Source organism: Trachinotus anak, unplaced genomic scaffold (assembly GCF_046630095.1).
Source record: "Trachinotus anak isolate AG129_WGS33_773 ecotype Australia unplaced genomic scaffold, CSIRO_AGI_Tana_v1 ptg000002l, whole genome shotgun sequence".
Lineage (NCBI taxonomy): Eukaryota > Metazoa > Chordata > Actinopteri > Carangiformes > Carangidae > Trachinotus > Trachinotus anak.
Genome location: NW_027273853.1, coordinates 4579907 through 4596039, shown reverse-complemented (window position 1 = coordinate 4596039; position 16133 = coordinate 4579907). Strand labels below are relative to the sequence as shown.

Sequence of the window (16133 nt, the reverse complement as noted above, 5' to 3'; positions counted from 1 at the left end):
ACACATATGACCCACGGGGCTAAAATAGCTAGACTAGCGGGATTAATGAGGCATTTTGCATGTGCCAAAATGTTTTGCGCAAACGGCAAGTTGGGTTGTTTTTTTAACTTTTAACATTGTCAGTTGTCAGTTGTCCTGTGCTAATTTATTCTTTTTTATTAAGTACTGTTTTAAGTCTGCTGTTTTATAATGTCCGTTTATGTGTTTGCATACCTACCTGGACAATATGGTCTACTTTAAGGATTAAGAGACAAAATGTTCACACTGACCAGGTCTTCTAACTACCGTGGGCAGGAGTTAGCAGACAAACAGTCCTTTTGAGCCATGGAGTGTTGACTTTGGTCTTCAATGGTTTCTTCAGCGGTTTACTCTGTATCATTGCCATGAAGCAGATAAATGTATATGTGTGCTGTATTTGTGTTAGCTAGGGGTGTGTTCGCGTGCCAGGAAAAATAACAAGCACAAGGGAGGGTGTTGGTCAATAAGGCCGCTTCTGGATTTCTGGGGGTCTGCGGTTTTGGTCCGGCATCACCCAAGGTACAGAGCCTGAACACAGAGCCCAAGCATAGTGGTGTGTGTTTACGCCCACTGTACAAACGACGCATTCATCATTTTTTGAGTGCTCCATCATTGGCTTTAATTGAGATTTTCCATCGGCACGGCTAATGGAGACATCGGACCCCATGTTTGCTCCAGGTGTCCATCTGATGAGAAACAAAATCCTTAAATTGCAATGTTTGTCCGTGATGTGAATAATGAAAATTCTGTGGACACTGGATAAAGTGAATTTCTCCACCCATTTCCCCCCATGGTACAAGGAGTGTGTTGTGGCAAGACTTATTTCAAAACAAAATATGATAACACCTAGTTCTCTCAGAACTCTGACTTGCATTAAAGGACAACCCAGAAGACAATATTATGAATGCTATTAGCTACCTTCAAACCTGTACTTGAGGCATTTTATGGATTGAAGAGTTTGTATTAAAGTATTGCCTGATAAAATGGCATTAAAGTAGACTTACAGTTTCAAGTTCATCTCAGAATTAGAACATATTTTAATTTTAAACTTTAGTGTAGAACCATTAATTTGGTATTTAATTGATGAATTTAAAGAGTACATCCATATTTGAAAGAATTTTCAAATAACCTCCACTGGGGGCCTCTGTCCTATATTCTGCTCAACCTGATACTTGTTTTGCTTTTGGACACTTTTTGAATGGATTTACTAACAGCTTCACCTTTCTTACAACATAGAAGATCAAAGTAAAACAATACCTGAGTAACAGTTTACCTAAAAGGTGAGTGTCATTCTTCAGTGCCATCACCCTTCAGTGCCATCACCCTGTGGGATCTAGTGCAGTATGGCTGAGCCACTGACCTAGTGACTAACATGTTTGCGTTGGTGTGGTGTGTCTGCCCCACACCTCCCAGACATAACGTGTCAGTCAAACACAGTGGGCGGCACTGTGATATCTTTTTCCTCTTGTTCGTCTGTTCAGCTATGGTGACTCTAAAGAGTGTGAAATACATATGAAAATTTCAATCATGGTTTATCTAACTTTAATACTAGAGTTCACACATTTATATTTCCTGTAAATTTAATTTAGAAAACTAGTTCTTAATAAAAATAACCAATTACCATCAGTCCTTGCCTAATACAGTGATAAGATGTTACTTCATCACAATAATGCAAAAATCTTTGTAATTCTTCTAATTCCACTTTGCAGTGACACATCCCTTCTCATCAATTTGCAAATCTCTGGTTGTCAGTGCTCATACTCATACAATAATTCCCCTGTTTATTCCAAACAATCTTTTGATTGTTTCATCGTTGATGATGGAAACATTTTATGTACCTCTACAGGGTAAATGACTTATGAAACATGAATAATTAGTTACTTCTGAAGGAACTGTTGAATTTCTTCTCTTTACAGAAGTGAATGGGGTTAAAACAGCAAAACTAGCAACTAGCTGTTTTATAATCTAATTCTTTTTTAATTAAATCTCTCATTTCATTAAGAGTTAATTCAGTCATGCTCTGCATCCTGCTGCCTCTGCCCATCCACTCTAACTGCCTTGTAAATATTTTCTAATGAGCTCTTCAGTGTAACACACCGATGGTAACACAATGACTTCTGTTACCTGAAAGGATTTGGTTGTGATGGCCGATTGATGTACAAGCTTTTCTGACTCGACCTTCTCGCCCAGCATCCACCCTCCGCTTACCTCCCTTCATTGTTTCACTTAAGTCGTGAAAAGGTCAGAGAATACCCTCAGCTGCACGCAATAAGCACCTACAGCTTTGAAATAGAGCAGAGTTGGCTCTGCTGGCCGCAGAGCCGCAGAGCTGTCCCTGACAGTGAAATCCGTGTTAATGGGCTGGAATTTCACAAAACAAAACTGCTTTTCTTGCTATTATGGCAGTGACGCAGTGGGCTGGTTTGGGGGTAACTGGTGTTGCTACTGAATGTGTCTATTTTGGGCAAAAGAGCTGGGACGAGGGAATCTCTGGGAGAAAACAGGGTAGCGTGTGTGTGTGTTCACATTCCACATATCTGACCTATGACAGTGTCCTCTGTTTGCAGCGCTGCGCGATGATCTAATGAGAGTCCAGACAGACCCAAGATTTAGGAGCTGGGAGAGGTTCTCATACAAGGCCAATTCTCTTTGAGCTTTTTTTTTTCATTTATTTATCCAGGGAAAGAAACTGAGCACACATGTTCTTTTCAGCTACGCCTTGCTGCCCGTTCACACCTGGGAGTTGCCTGGTACAACCACAGACGCCTGCTGATGGCCATCAAGACGTGTCACTGCAGCAATTAGATCTAAAAGAAGTGGAGGCAACTTGATAGATGCTGTCAAGTTGCATTATGGGAAGTGTAGGATTAAAAAAAAAAAAAAAACTCCAATTAAAGCTCTGAGAGGACGTCAGGATATCTCAGCATTTAATGCTTCACTTGTAACCATTAAAAAAAAAAATCTGTCTGTTTTGAGTCAGCTTTCTGGAAGTGCAACACTAAACCAATCAGGCACTGTATGTCCCTTTAAAAATAATTGTGGTTTATAACAATTTGGATGCTATTTTTGGCCATCATTTGAGTTGGTTATGATAGCATTGCACTCAAAAAAACTAGATGCTGATATCTGGGAACATAGCAGCATTGATAAAAAGTCTGATGGGACCATTATAAAAGTTTTAAACAAACCCCTGCAGGTTTGCCAGGCTTATTAGAGCAAGAAAACAGGGGCTAATCGTAAAATTATGACCCAAACTGTGAGTTGTAAACAGTTTAAAGACTGACTTCCTGATTAAACTTTGACCTGTCGTGCTTACCATAGTTTGCTTGCACTGTCTGTCTGATGAAGGATTATTACAGACATTATGGGTGTGTTCATTTTCCAAATACGATGGTAAATATTATGGCTGAGCTAGCTGCCGGCTCGTTTGTTTCCTCAGCAGACTTTGACAGAGTGATGTGGCTGTCACCAGATCTCAGCAGTTACTCTGGTGAATGCAGTGTCATTGGCACAGAGAGGACTGACATAACAACAATAAAACTCCAGTTGGACTAAACTGAATGTTCCTGTTAGTGCCTTGCTCGAGGGCACAGAATAGCAGTTTATAAGACGCCTGCCTAAAAAGCATGCCAGCACTAATGTAATATTTTTCAGGGGTTGAGCTTGTGTTGCTACAGTTTCTGCTTGCTAATACAGAGCTCCCCTCTGTGTTTGTATTTAAACCTTAAACAGCCTCCCTTTGCTCTCTTTCACTGGACTTTCACCGTATTTTCTTGTCAGGACTCTCCAACAGACAAACAATTCCAAGGAAAATCCTCACTTTTCTTTCTCCCCGTCTTCTTTCTCTCCTCTTATTCTCTGTCTCTCTTTCTCTTTGGTATTTCCCACTTCCTCCGCTCTATCCAGCTGGGACGGCTGGAGATTTTACACCCAATTGGTCGAGTCGAAGGCCTTTGTCGGAGCACTCCTCTCGCTCCACAAGTGGCAGAAGGGACCTGAGTTGTGAATGGCGCTTTGTGTACTGTTTTTCTAAGAGGGGGCCCTCTCGCTCCTGCTCTCATCTGTCACAGGTCCCTCTCCGTCCACGCTCCACAATGCCTGATTGTTTCTGCCAAGTCGCCAGGTTCCAGGCCAGATCCGAACAACGCTTTCCTGCCAAATTCTGACCCCGGTCTTCATTTTTCTTCCACTCACAAAAGGATTCTAAGTTGCTGTCCATGTTTTAGAAAAAAAGGGGGGGGGGGGGGGGGGGGGGGGGGACAGCTACAGCTGTAGCTGTAGCTGTCCACCAGCAGCAGTGTGCTGAATGTGTCTCTGAGTTAAACATTTCTCATAGTCAACAGAGGAGGCCAAAAGCTCAAAGAGAACAGTAAGGAAGTGCTGAGCGTACCTTCATCTGAGCATTTATCACATTAAGCAACGTGCATTCAACTGGGATTTTCTCATCAGGCTGCTAACTTTACTTGTGGGATATCCTTCTAGACCTCACGCTCATAAAAACTCGAAGATATGTGAGGATGAAAAATTATAACTCTTCCCTCAACAGTGCGTGCTGTGTTTAGTTATCAACCAGGCCATCTCACCAGTATCACTTTCCAAGAAATATTTTAGACTGGAGAACAGCTTTCAGGGAAAAGAGTTGCTGTTTTCCTAGATGTCTTGACAGTGTGAAGGGGCTTTTGGAGACTCCTCAAGGCAGTGTGTGTGAAAAATGAATTTGTTTTTCAGCTGTCAGTGTAACATTATAGTCACATTACTGTCTCCCGAGAGCGGCTTCGGTTGGTCTCGCTGGGAGAAAGGTGCCCCTTTCTGCTTTAATCACTCAATTTCTTCCTGTGTCTCAATAGAGATACACCTAATATTGTCAAGCGTAAGAGATGCAGTCTGAAGAAGAACTCCTTTCTCCAAAATGCTTCTCATTTTTTTCAGAAATTCAGACAAATAAATGCATCTTTTTTGTGCAGTATTGTCTTTTTTGACAGTCTCAAAGGGAACCTCGCTTTACCATAAAATGCATTTTAAAGTAACAATCTGAACTGTTGTGAACTGTGGTTGTTTTGTTTCTGCAAAAGTAGCACAGTCCTGTTTTAGTGGTTGCTGACATTGCAAAATACAGAAGAGTATCTCATGAAGTTTTTCTTCATGTCATGACAATAACAGCTGCAGGCTGATGGCAACAGAAATGCGCTGGATGGGACTCCCTTTTGTTGTGTTCATTTGTACTTATCTTTTGTCTTTGTCCAGACTTGTTTGCTGTGTTGAAAACACCTCATTACCATTCATCCTCAGCCTAACAAGTCAGATGACAGAAAACTAGTAGCTTGTAAACTCCTCTCTCAGGCTCTCCTCTCTTTATATCTCCTCTCTCAGGCTTCTCTCTGGAGCTATAGTTACAAGTCAAAGTCAACAGTGTCAACAGTGAGTCAATCAGAAAAGAGTCTCAGGGTGTCTCTTCTGATTGGCTGACTGTTTTCTGAATGATTCAATAAAGATATAGCAGATTTCAGGTAAACACTTTTGTTGTGACATCACAAAGTTCCAGAAGTCCTGACGGCTGGTTTTAAGGCACAGTGTCTGAATACAGGCTGTGTGCATTTCTCTGTGGACTGAGGCTTTGATACTTTATAATCAAAAACATATGGACATCTACCTTTATACTGTATGGGATCCTTAACATTTACCATGTTAGTGAAACAGTGGAGTTAACTGTGACTCTTTGCTTCACAATGAGCACATGAAGTAAACTGTTTTCCTGCACTGGCCAATCACAAAAGACCTTGTGGCATGCTTACCAACAAACCCTGGTACTGTTGCATGATGAAACCATATCAGTCACAGCAAGTTATGAGGCTGGGCATTCCTGGCCATATGAGACACCAGTTCCAAGAACCTAAGTCCTAAGCTCCCCTGTAAACACAGCACAGCAATATTGTCAGCTAAATATAGGCTCTCCTCTGTCTTCTCCCTCCCCTGCTCCCCATCGCTCTCTCATCGCTGCAGTGTGGATTGCACGACTTGATCGTGGATTAGTGATTTGCTGTTTGATGGTTGTCTGGGGTCTTATAATCTCATGTAGTCATGCCGCTGTGTAAAACAACGAAGGTCTAGAGAAATGTAAACCTCTGGCCAACGGCTGCTGCAATCTCAGTCATTCAAATCAGGCGTGTGGGTGGAGTGTCGTGTGGAAGTTGTAAAAATACATAAATACATAAGCTACCAATAAAGTTTTGCTTTAAACATGCTAAAACTACTGCAAAGTCAAACCCAGACTTCACCAAGACATTAGAAGAAATTACTCTATTTGCTGTCATGAGCTTTTTTTTGTAACAAATGCAAAAATCAGTCCAGAATTCTAACTATGCAAAAAGTTAAAACATGCACAACAGGAAGAAGCATAAAACCTCTTATTGTTATTGGATTATTCTGCTCAGAAAGGCTAAAACTTACAGTACAGTCTAGTTACTGTTGCTGTAGCTAAATACCTCAGAGGCCATAATGTCTAAAGGTGGCCTTCCTTCATTTTCAAAGTTTTGTTCATCATTTGGTTTGATGACGACAGAATGCACAGAAGTTTTCCTTTTTTACATTTTTTGCATTTTACTTGAACAACACTGACATATTGTAAACTTGTTAATATGGCGAGCTTGATGCAAACAGATGGTTATTTATACATTGACCAAACACAGAGCAACATTAGCATTCATTTAGAGTTGTTTTTCTGGCCGCCTGTTGAATGAGAAGTCAAATGTTCACTCTATTCACTCTCTTTTTAGCTCCGTTATTCTGTCTCCATCGACTCCTGGGGGAAATATCTGGCTCTCTAGCTGCTATGTTCCACTTTCTTAACAGTTTTTCACTCAAAACAGCTGCCGACTGCATCTGGAAACAGCTCTGATGAGAGTCAACCAAAACTCTGTGGCTGCAAAATCAAAACAATGAGCTGAAAGATACTAAAATGTTCCAGAGAGCTGAGAGGAACTGCACAGCTGGGTGATAATCATCTGTGGGTTTGTCCACACCAGGAACCTCTTTTCACGTGCACATAGATATTTGATGCATTTTTTAATATAAAAATATCGATCATAGCAGATTTAAGCTTTTGCAGACTGACAGTGAGGTAATGGTGGAATAAGCTGCAGTTCTCTCATGTCCAACTTTGGGAAACAGTACAGCATGCAAGGGTCAGAATCACAGTCGTCCAGAGACCCTGCAATGATGACGTTGGAGACAAACTTGAGCATAAATGAGAGACAGGGTTGGATCCTTTCTGCAGAGTAAAATAGACAGTATCACAGATGGTTTTCAGTCCACAGGAGGAGGTGATGTAGTCACGACAGTGTACTATTAATGGGTCTCTTCAGGTCAGATGGAGTGAGTCTCAGCTTTCATGCCACGACTCTGTCCTTACCCTCCTCTGATTTAGCCACAGGAGATTGCTTTCTGTGTGACGGACACAGGTAGTAAAAGACAGAACATCATGACCCTGAGAATCACTTTAAATCATGAAAAAAAAAAACCCACATGGAAATGAGCTATTTCATGTGTTGCATCACAACTCGTTCACTTAAACTGTGCATTCAGATGCACAAATGGTTTATTATGTGAGAGTTTTCTCCCGCAATTAAAGACCACACAGCTCTCTCTCTCACACACACAGTTTGGATTGACACTTTGCACACACACACTTCTCCTGCTTATTCACCTTCATTCAGTCTCTCTTTTGTGCCGCTTTTATACATTTTCTCTTCATATTCATATTTTCTCTCTCAGTCTGCTTCTCTGTGGCGTTTGGTTTCAGTCTGTTATCTCGCTCTTTATCAACTGCAACTGTAAAATGGTTTTCACCTTTTGCTGCCAGGACCACTGTGTGTGTGTGTGTGTCTGTGGACACATGCTCTGTGTGGCCCTGCTCTTTCCCCTCAGACATTTGACTGAGTGTCAGATTTATGTTTAAGGGCACCCAGGAGGCTGCATTTTTCAGAGATGGACAGCCTGCTCTGATTTACTGAGCGCTTACCCTGAAGTAGCAATCTGTTTAACTTCACAGAAGTTGCTTATGCATGTGTGTGTGTGTGTGTGTGTGTGTGCACGTGCACACATGTGTGGAGGTGGGCACTGTTTTCAGGAATCAGAACAAAAACAATTCCTGACAGTCTGACACTATTTTTGTTGGAATTTCGGCTTTGTCATTTATCACCAGGCAATTAGGTGTGGGTGTGTGTTTGTTTTTGTGGAAGTGTTTGTGTGTTGGTGTATTATCACTTACGAGGACCAACTAGCCACGTAAGGACAGAAAGATGAGGGAAACCCTTTAAAGTGGGCTTGTGTTTAGGTTTGAAATAAGAATGTGGAGCTGACACCAGGCTGCTGGAGAGGAGGGTTTCAGGGAATAAATGAGGCCGATGAAAGTCCTCGTAAGTATAGTGCAACAGAGGGAAGTGATTACAGTAAATGATGTATTAGCCTAATGACACTCCCAGCCTGAGGCTCACATTAGAGGAAAGAAAGATTTTTCCAGTGAATCTCAGCAGCACAGCGTCTGCTTTTTTAACGGCTCTGAGGTGATGAGAGGTCTTGATGCTGCTCAATAGATTAATAGATTATCTCTCTGGTAGAATGTCCTTAATGTGTGTGTGTGTGTGTGTGTGTTTGTGTATGAGGGGAAGATTCAGCATGAATGTTTTGCAGTCATTATTTGCTCTGAATCAGTGCGTCTGCAAATACTATAAATGTGATATGTGCTTTAAGTTTCTAGCGTGAGTGTCGGCTGTAGTTACAGCTCCAGCGTTCACGTCTGCATTTTGAATAGAGTTGTGGTTTTGAATTAACTATTCAAATGCATGTTTGTGAAGTCTCCAACCATTTTTTTGTGGCTTATACATCCAGCGGTGCAGAAAAATGACTGAGTTGGGAGAATTATACAGACTGTTAATTTACAATAACCCAGCTGCAGCAATGGAAGCAGTTAAGAACCACTGTTCAAACAGCAGACGTTACTATGGGCCACAGTTTATGAAGATGACTGTGAAGCTAATCCATCCATCCAGTTACTGACTAAAAAACACACCTCCACAACCATCTATAGAAATATTCTCAAAACTGGTTCTCTAATAATAATAAATAAAAATCGAAGTATGTGTTCAGTCAGATACATATTTTAATGTGCTTTTTTAATATAATTAATAAAAACAAACCTTTCAATAAACCAGCATCTGATAAATAAACTAAAGCAAATTAAACAACATGACTACATAACTATAGTAAATTATTAGTATTAGTATAGTGAAGTGCAGCTGATTAATGTGTGATTTAACTCAGGTATATATGTGAAGTATAAAATGGTGACATGAGACATACTTAAATCTTAATGCACTTCATATACACCTGAGCTCTCCTCTCCTCTCCTCTCCTAAATTAAAAATGTTCCTTTTTTTTTGTCCTTCACAGAATGATGTCTTCCATGCGAGCAACGCCTCCCTTTCACCCACCTTCTGAGGAAGAGGAAGCGATAGGTCAGGACAGTGCAGCCTGGGCCAAAGAAGAGCGAGAGGGCCCGAAGGAGACGGTGTCGCCCTCCTCTCATGACCAACCCCACCCAGACGAGCTGCAGCCAGTCAGAGAGAAGCCATCTGATATCGAGTGGGAGACCGTCGGGTCTGCTGCGATGGTGAGAAGTGAATTACGCACGCTCAGAAAGTGACCATATCTTATCTTGAGATATGTCCCTATAACTCACATCTATAAAACAAATGTGGTTAGTGTGTGTACACAGTGTACACACTCAGGGCACACGGCTCATAAAACACTCATGGAATACATGCAGGAGTTCACGGGGTGTGCAAATTCTCATGCATAATGATGATTGTGCACAATTGAGTGCACACACACACACACTTAAATGCATATACACAAACACATACTGGACACGCACTCACACACACACCAGTGGTCCTCTCTGGTCTGTGTGCTGCTGGCAGTGCTGCAGGCAGCCCAGTGAGGGTTCTCCTCCAGAGAGTTGAACCCCATGGTTCTTCTAATCTCCACAGCCTGTTTTCATGTGTGTGTGAGAGAGTTTCTGTGTGTGTGTGTGTGTGTGTGTGTGTGTGTGTGTGTGTGTGTGTGTGTGTGTGTGTGGGCTGAGGTGTTAGTTGCTTGGCTTCAGGTTCTGTTGGTTCTTAATAGATGAGGTGTGTTTGACTTCAGGGGAAAGTTCTGAAAATACAGTTTCCGTCAGTATCAACGTTGTGGCAGAAAACATTTCCCAGCAGGGCCGCTGCACTGGTGCTGACGATAACCGTGATACTTTAAAAAAGGAAATATTGACACTGTGTTAATGATACACATATGATAATATCATGATGACAGATGTTCAGCCTAATTGATCTTTTGTCATCAGTTCATATGGTTTCTTTTTTATTATCACTAAAAGGGGCTATTGGTAGGTTTTGCTATTGCTACTTAGCCATCGTTAGCATTAGCAGCTGTTTACTGAGCAGTTTAGAGGAAATGTTGCAAATTCAGCATAAAACTTCATTCCTTTATTTACAATATCAACATTAACTCTTGTCTCTATTATGCCTTTCTTCTACTGAAGTTAGCAGCTAACAGTGTGTCACTGTAGCCTCCAATCTGCCCTCAAGATGTCTCTCAGAGGGCACATTATAACAGTGAAAACACACAAACAAACTTAAAGATGAATTTGACTGATAGCATTATTTTATTTTTTTCAGATTTTCTATAGATATCACGATAATATTGTTTTCACAGACTGTTTTCAGTCCTGAACGTGGAGTGAAAATGCCACAGGAGAGTGATGGCCTAGAAAGAATTGATTCTTTTGAGTGTGTTCTGGATGAGAAAAAAAAAGAGAAAAGGTCATTTTTAGCCTGAAAATAACCAGGTACACGGGATGAAACATTAGAAATCATGGACCATGAAGGCAGCAGCAGGAGAAAATGGCAGCACCACATTTTAGACTGAGATGGAGGATGGAAAACATCATCGTTTGTGTGTTTACCCTGTTAAACAGAGACATCAACCTGCCTCAGTGAAACAGACTGAGCCCAGCGTTTGATGCACCTAGTGATATTTTTCATTTTCACATTAAGTGTTTGCCTTTACATCCACTGTGACATGCAGTCAAGTGACCAGATCAGGGTTTAGTGCCTTGTTCAAGGACAATTTACAACATCACAGGTTTAGTCATGTGCATGCATTGTCTGAGTGAACATGTGACCTTTAGGTTTATAATTCAATCTGACCATCAGACCGTCCTGCCTGCATCATCCTGCTTGTGTAACTGTGGGACAGCGTTATGTACAGACCTGAAAACTCACACCTGAACAATCCATGAGTGACACACTATCTCCTAATCCTCATTACAGAGGCATCTTCCGCTTAAAGACAAAGTGCACAACAGGGCCTCCTGGAGCCATTTCAAGGGCGTCTTAAGATCTCGCTGTTCGCCAAAGCCCCTTGTCTTTGAAACATAAGCCTCCTAAAGTTCTTGGAGATCCCCCCACTCTGTAAGGGGAGGAGAAAGCATCCAGAAATAGCTCCGGTGTTAGAACACCTGTGCTAAAGTGTCTGTTGTGTGGGACAATGTGGTCGTCCTGAAGGGCTTATCGTCTTGGTAAATATAGACTCCTTGTGCCTCTTGCTTAACTCATAACCCGACACAGCAAACAGCAGTGAGGAACAAACACTGTGGTCATGCAGCGCAAAATAGAAAGGACCATTAAATATCTGTCATCCTCTACCAGCAAGTCTGAAGTTCCTGGCTTTGTGTTACCTTCGCTGAAACAAAATATCTCATCTAAATATATAGTTCTTTCTGATTTAAAGGCCTATGTCTAAATTATAGCAAACACCATCAATTCAGTTCTTCAGTCTAGTAAGTTAGCAGTACTTTAGAGTGTCTTTAAATGCATTTGTGCCAGTTACTGACTGTGATTTTATGATTCCTTTTTATTATTCTTATTATTTTATTATCATCTTTTTTATTTAAATTATTTAAACCATTTTAATGAATCTACACATATGTGTTTTCATTTTACTAATTCCAGGTTGCCTGTGACATTCTCAGCTTCTCTGTGATGGCATTGCTTGCATTTGTGGAGGGCGTTTCATTACAGCAGAGAGACGATAGGAGGACGACTGAAGAGACGGAAAATGACTTGCAAAATGACACTGACATGTATTTTTAATAATAGAATAATAGATATCAGAGTAGGACCAATCCCTTTAAAGGAACGTAATGAAGTGACACTTCAGGGCTCCTGATGACAGAAAGATCAAGTACTATGATCATCACAATCTGTCAGTAGCAAAATGCAATCCCAAACTTGACCTTCCTGCAAGTCACGCCAGCCAGCCCATGTTTAAGTAAAGCCCAGCAAAGCATGTGTCCACTAAATCCATATTAATGCTCTGGGGTGTATTTATCTGAAAAGTTACATGACAGGGTTCAAATTCTCAGCATGCATTTGGTGATAACATTCAAAAATCCCCAATCAAAATCCCTGCACAGCTTTTGACTCTGTGACTCTCATGTGCTGATGTGTTCCCAGAACAATGAGAGCAGCAAAGGCTGCTCGGTCTACTCCTACCGGACTAACTCTACCTCTCCACACAAGCCAGAGGAGTGTTCCCGGGACCGCGGTGAGCCCATGATTGGCCTCGCGTTCGGGACACCGGAGCGCCGCAAAGGAAGCCTTGCAGATGTGGTGGACACACTGAAACAGAAGAAGCTCGTGGAGCTGACCAAGACAGAACAAGACGGTAAGAGGAAGTCTTCAGTTCAGTGTGTGTGCGCATGGGTTTGTTATGTGACTGTAATATGAGGAAACACACTCACACTCAATTCAGCACACTTAAACCTGGATGCTGCAAAGCAGGGCCGCTCTTCTACTTCACTGTATTTCTGAAGCATTTAGCTGTTGTGAAGTGAAAACAATTTGGATGGAAGTGCCTTTTTTTCACTTCATCTAAAGATGAGTTTCACTAGGGTGGAGGAGCAAAGATCCTTCAGCTTGTGTGGAAGTAAGAACATTTCATTAATGGGAGCCTGATTATTTTTGGGTTAAATCCATCCATGTAAAGGCTTTTTGATGCTGAAGGAAGACGTTACATTACTCATTCATGTCACCCCTTTGGATTCCTCTTCCTGGAGCAGGAATTCATAAACCTTTAATTCAGTAATTTATTACATAAGAGCAGAAGAAGGAAGCAACTAGCAGTCAGACTTGTTGATTCGTCAGTGCCAGTTCTTTTTTTTTTTTTTTGGTAGTTGCTTGAAGAGCTGTTTGTCCTCTTGTTGAGCTGAAACGATTGTTGCTGCTGTTTTAAAACATCTCAAGTGTTACAGCTGAAATCCATTAATAGGACTGACAGTGGAACTACAACAAACATGGCACAACAACCAGAACAGTGCTTTTAATCTCATCCCATGTTGTTGTGTGTTGACAGAAGTTTAGATTAATTAATGTATTCATGAAACAACCAACATCTTTGATAGAAATGATAAATACACTCATTAAAGTAGCACAGGATTGTGTATATTTTGTGATACTGAATTTATGTCTGTGTAATTTTGTCTACAGCAGCTTTGGTTTGAACAAACTGTATTTGCATTGTCAGCCAGAAAGTGAGAGCAATCAGACTGAAGAGCAGCACATAAACACCACGTGAATGTGCTGATGCAATAAATGTTGATATTTCAGCAAAATAAGACACAGATTTTAGCTTTGAAATCACTTTTATCCAGTGGCGGTTGTGCTGTGGATAGAAAGGGGCTGAAAACACCCCCCCATATCTGATGGACAGGATGTCGATCATTTGCTCTTCACTCGCACATAAAGCGAAAACAACCCTACCTGTATTTTGTTTTCCCTCTGTGAACACATCCTCCTCAGAGGATCTTTGAACATCTAAAATTACAACTGACAGATCCCTCCCTCGTTAGATCACAATATCAATCAGTGAAAACACAGGTTTCCCTTTCTCCTCTGATCTACACCACTAACACAGGAAAGCGCCGCAGTCTCCCAGCATGCCTCAGCTTGCCCCCTCCCAACCCCACAGCAAGCCAGATCTAAAACCATCTAACACCCCTCTTTACTGTTATGTGCACATAGTAATTGTGATGATATCAGAGGAGCGCTTGGTCTCTCTCATTTAGGGGTTTTACTTTGTTATTGATACAGTGAAGTGGGCCAGAGTGGGACAGCCAGAGGCGTAATACAGTACACCGTCTCTTTAGTTGAAAGATAGGTAGCTTTGCCTCTTATCTACGGAAAATGGTTTGAAAGGAAAAACTTGTGTGTCTGTATGAGTGTGTTCAAAAGTGTTGTGACATCTTGCTGTCAAATCAAAGGAGATGTGAGTGAAAGGAAAATGCTGGGGGACAATGTTGATCATCTCACGGCCGGTTTCTGCACATAGTCACTTAAAGACACCAGCACTAATCCTCCTGTTTACTGCTGTTTGACTTGTGCAGCATTATCAGGTCCACCGCAGTAAAAATGAACAAAACTTTTCTCCTTTTTTTCATGATTTATTTTCAGATCTTCTCTCAGACCAGGGATAATGTGTCAAGCTTTTTAATTGGACGAGCAAAGCAATGCATAGGTGTACATGTCATCCCCTAAACAAAGGTGGTCAACAGTGTGCTTCCTGTTCTTGATATCCTCTGTGATCATGTGACTCATGACTTCTTTTAGAGCAGTATTTCTCAAGGTGGGGTCCTGTAGGGGGTTCCTGGGGGTTCCCAGCCCTTAGGGGAATCACTTTATTCATTATGATTCCATCCCTAAGTACTACAATGACAGGATGTATGACTATTTTGTTCATGGTGTTCAAACACTTTCTTTAAAAGCAAAAATCTTATCAGATAGAGCAGCCTGAGACAAAATCTTATCAGATGGGCGTCTGTGATCTAATTTGTGTCAGTTGAGGGGTCTCTGATGTGAAAAGTTTCAAAAGCACTGTTTTAGAGTATGTATATCTAGTGTCACTCTTCCAGTCCTGTTGTTTTCGTATTGCCTTGAGAAACATACAATAATATTAATCAAACACTGTAACCAGAATCAGAAGTGATTTTGATCATAAATAACACAAAGAGACTATTTATCAAACATTTATTGTCTGGCAGAAATGAAGGAAGTATGATGATGTATCCACATCCAGAAACTAGAAGCATGGTGTTGAATCTGAGGTTCCCTCATGAATGATTTGCGGTACAGCTTCTGGCCTCAAAACTAAAAAAACATACTGAAAATAATTCAAAAACATATGCACTTTTCTTTGGAGTCTGTCCTGTCCAGTTTGTGAAAAGACAACTTCTAGTTGTGCACAAAGACAAACAAATCAGCAGAGGATTTAACACACACACAGACACACCAGCAGCACCACAGCCTGGAATATTTCATCCAGCGATGCCCCCGAAAAACGGTCCAGATTTCCTGCACATTTTCCCTCCTCTTTGCAGCCTGCTATTGAGTTTGGCTCTTCCTTTGCTAATTAGCGATGCTGCTATCCCTGAGGACCAACAAGTGGCATTGATCACGCTGCAAACACTTAGCCAAGACAAAAACAAACAAGATAAACATGTGCAATACAACCAGGCACACTGAATGAATGAGCATGAATAATAACCCTGTCTGTCTGCGGGCCTTGTAAAAGCTCATGTGAATTGCTGTGATCCTTGAGGACGCATTGTAAAAATGTTTTTCATGCTGTGCTGTCGCTGCGTTTCATTTTGAGCCTGATGTAACTTTATGCATGAAGACTGACGGTACCTCAGCTTTTTTTTCCACTAATGAGTTGAGTTAAATTGGGAGGAAGTGATCAATAGATGGCTGAGGCTGAATGCTTCATGTGTGAGTTCTCCTTCAGTTCAAAACTGATGAGCGATAAAGCTCCACACCCTTTTTTTGTCTTATTTGTTAATGTGTTTGACTAATGCGTCTTCATTTAATCAGAGCTTTCTCTCCTTTATTGTTTTTATTTTCTTTGTGATGCAGGATTCTCTGTTTCTGTCCTCCAGCAGCCTTTCAGTCCACTCATGGCACATTTGGACTCTCTCTTCAACAGGCAACCTCGCTCCCATCCTGATT

The 16133-nt window shown here is 41.3% G+C and overlaps 1 protein-coding gene across 7 annotated transcripts in view; it reads left to right on the top strand.

The window, feature by feature from the left end:
* The window catches only part of LOC139629084 (transcription factor SOX-6-like), a 117639-nt gene that overhangs the window by 31432 nt on the left and 70074 nt on the right, over positions 1 to 16133 (top strand). For all 7 annotated transcript variants that reach the window (XM_071491492.1, XM_071491508.1, XM_071491482.1 and 4 more), the window contains 2 exons: positions 9466 to 9685; positions 12588 to 12798. In XM_071491492.1, the coding sequence (XP_071347593.1) occupies positions 9467 to 9685; positions 12588 to 12798 (430 nt within the window). In that variant the 5' untranslated portion in view covers position 9466. The remainder of the gene's footprint in view (positions 1 to 9465; positions 9686 to 12587; positions 12799 to 16133) is intronic.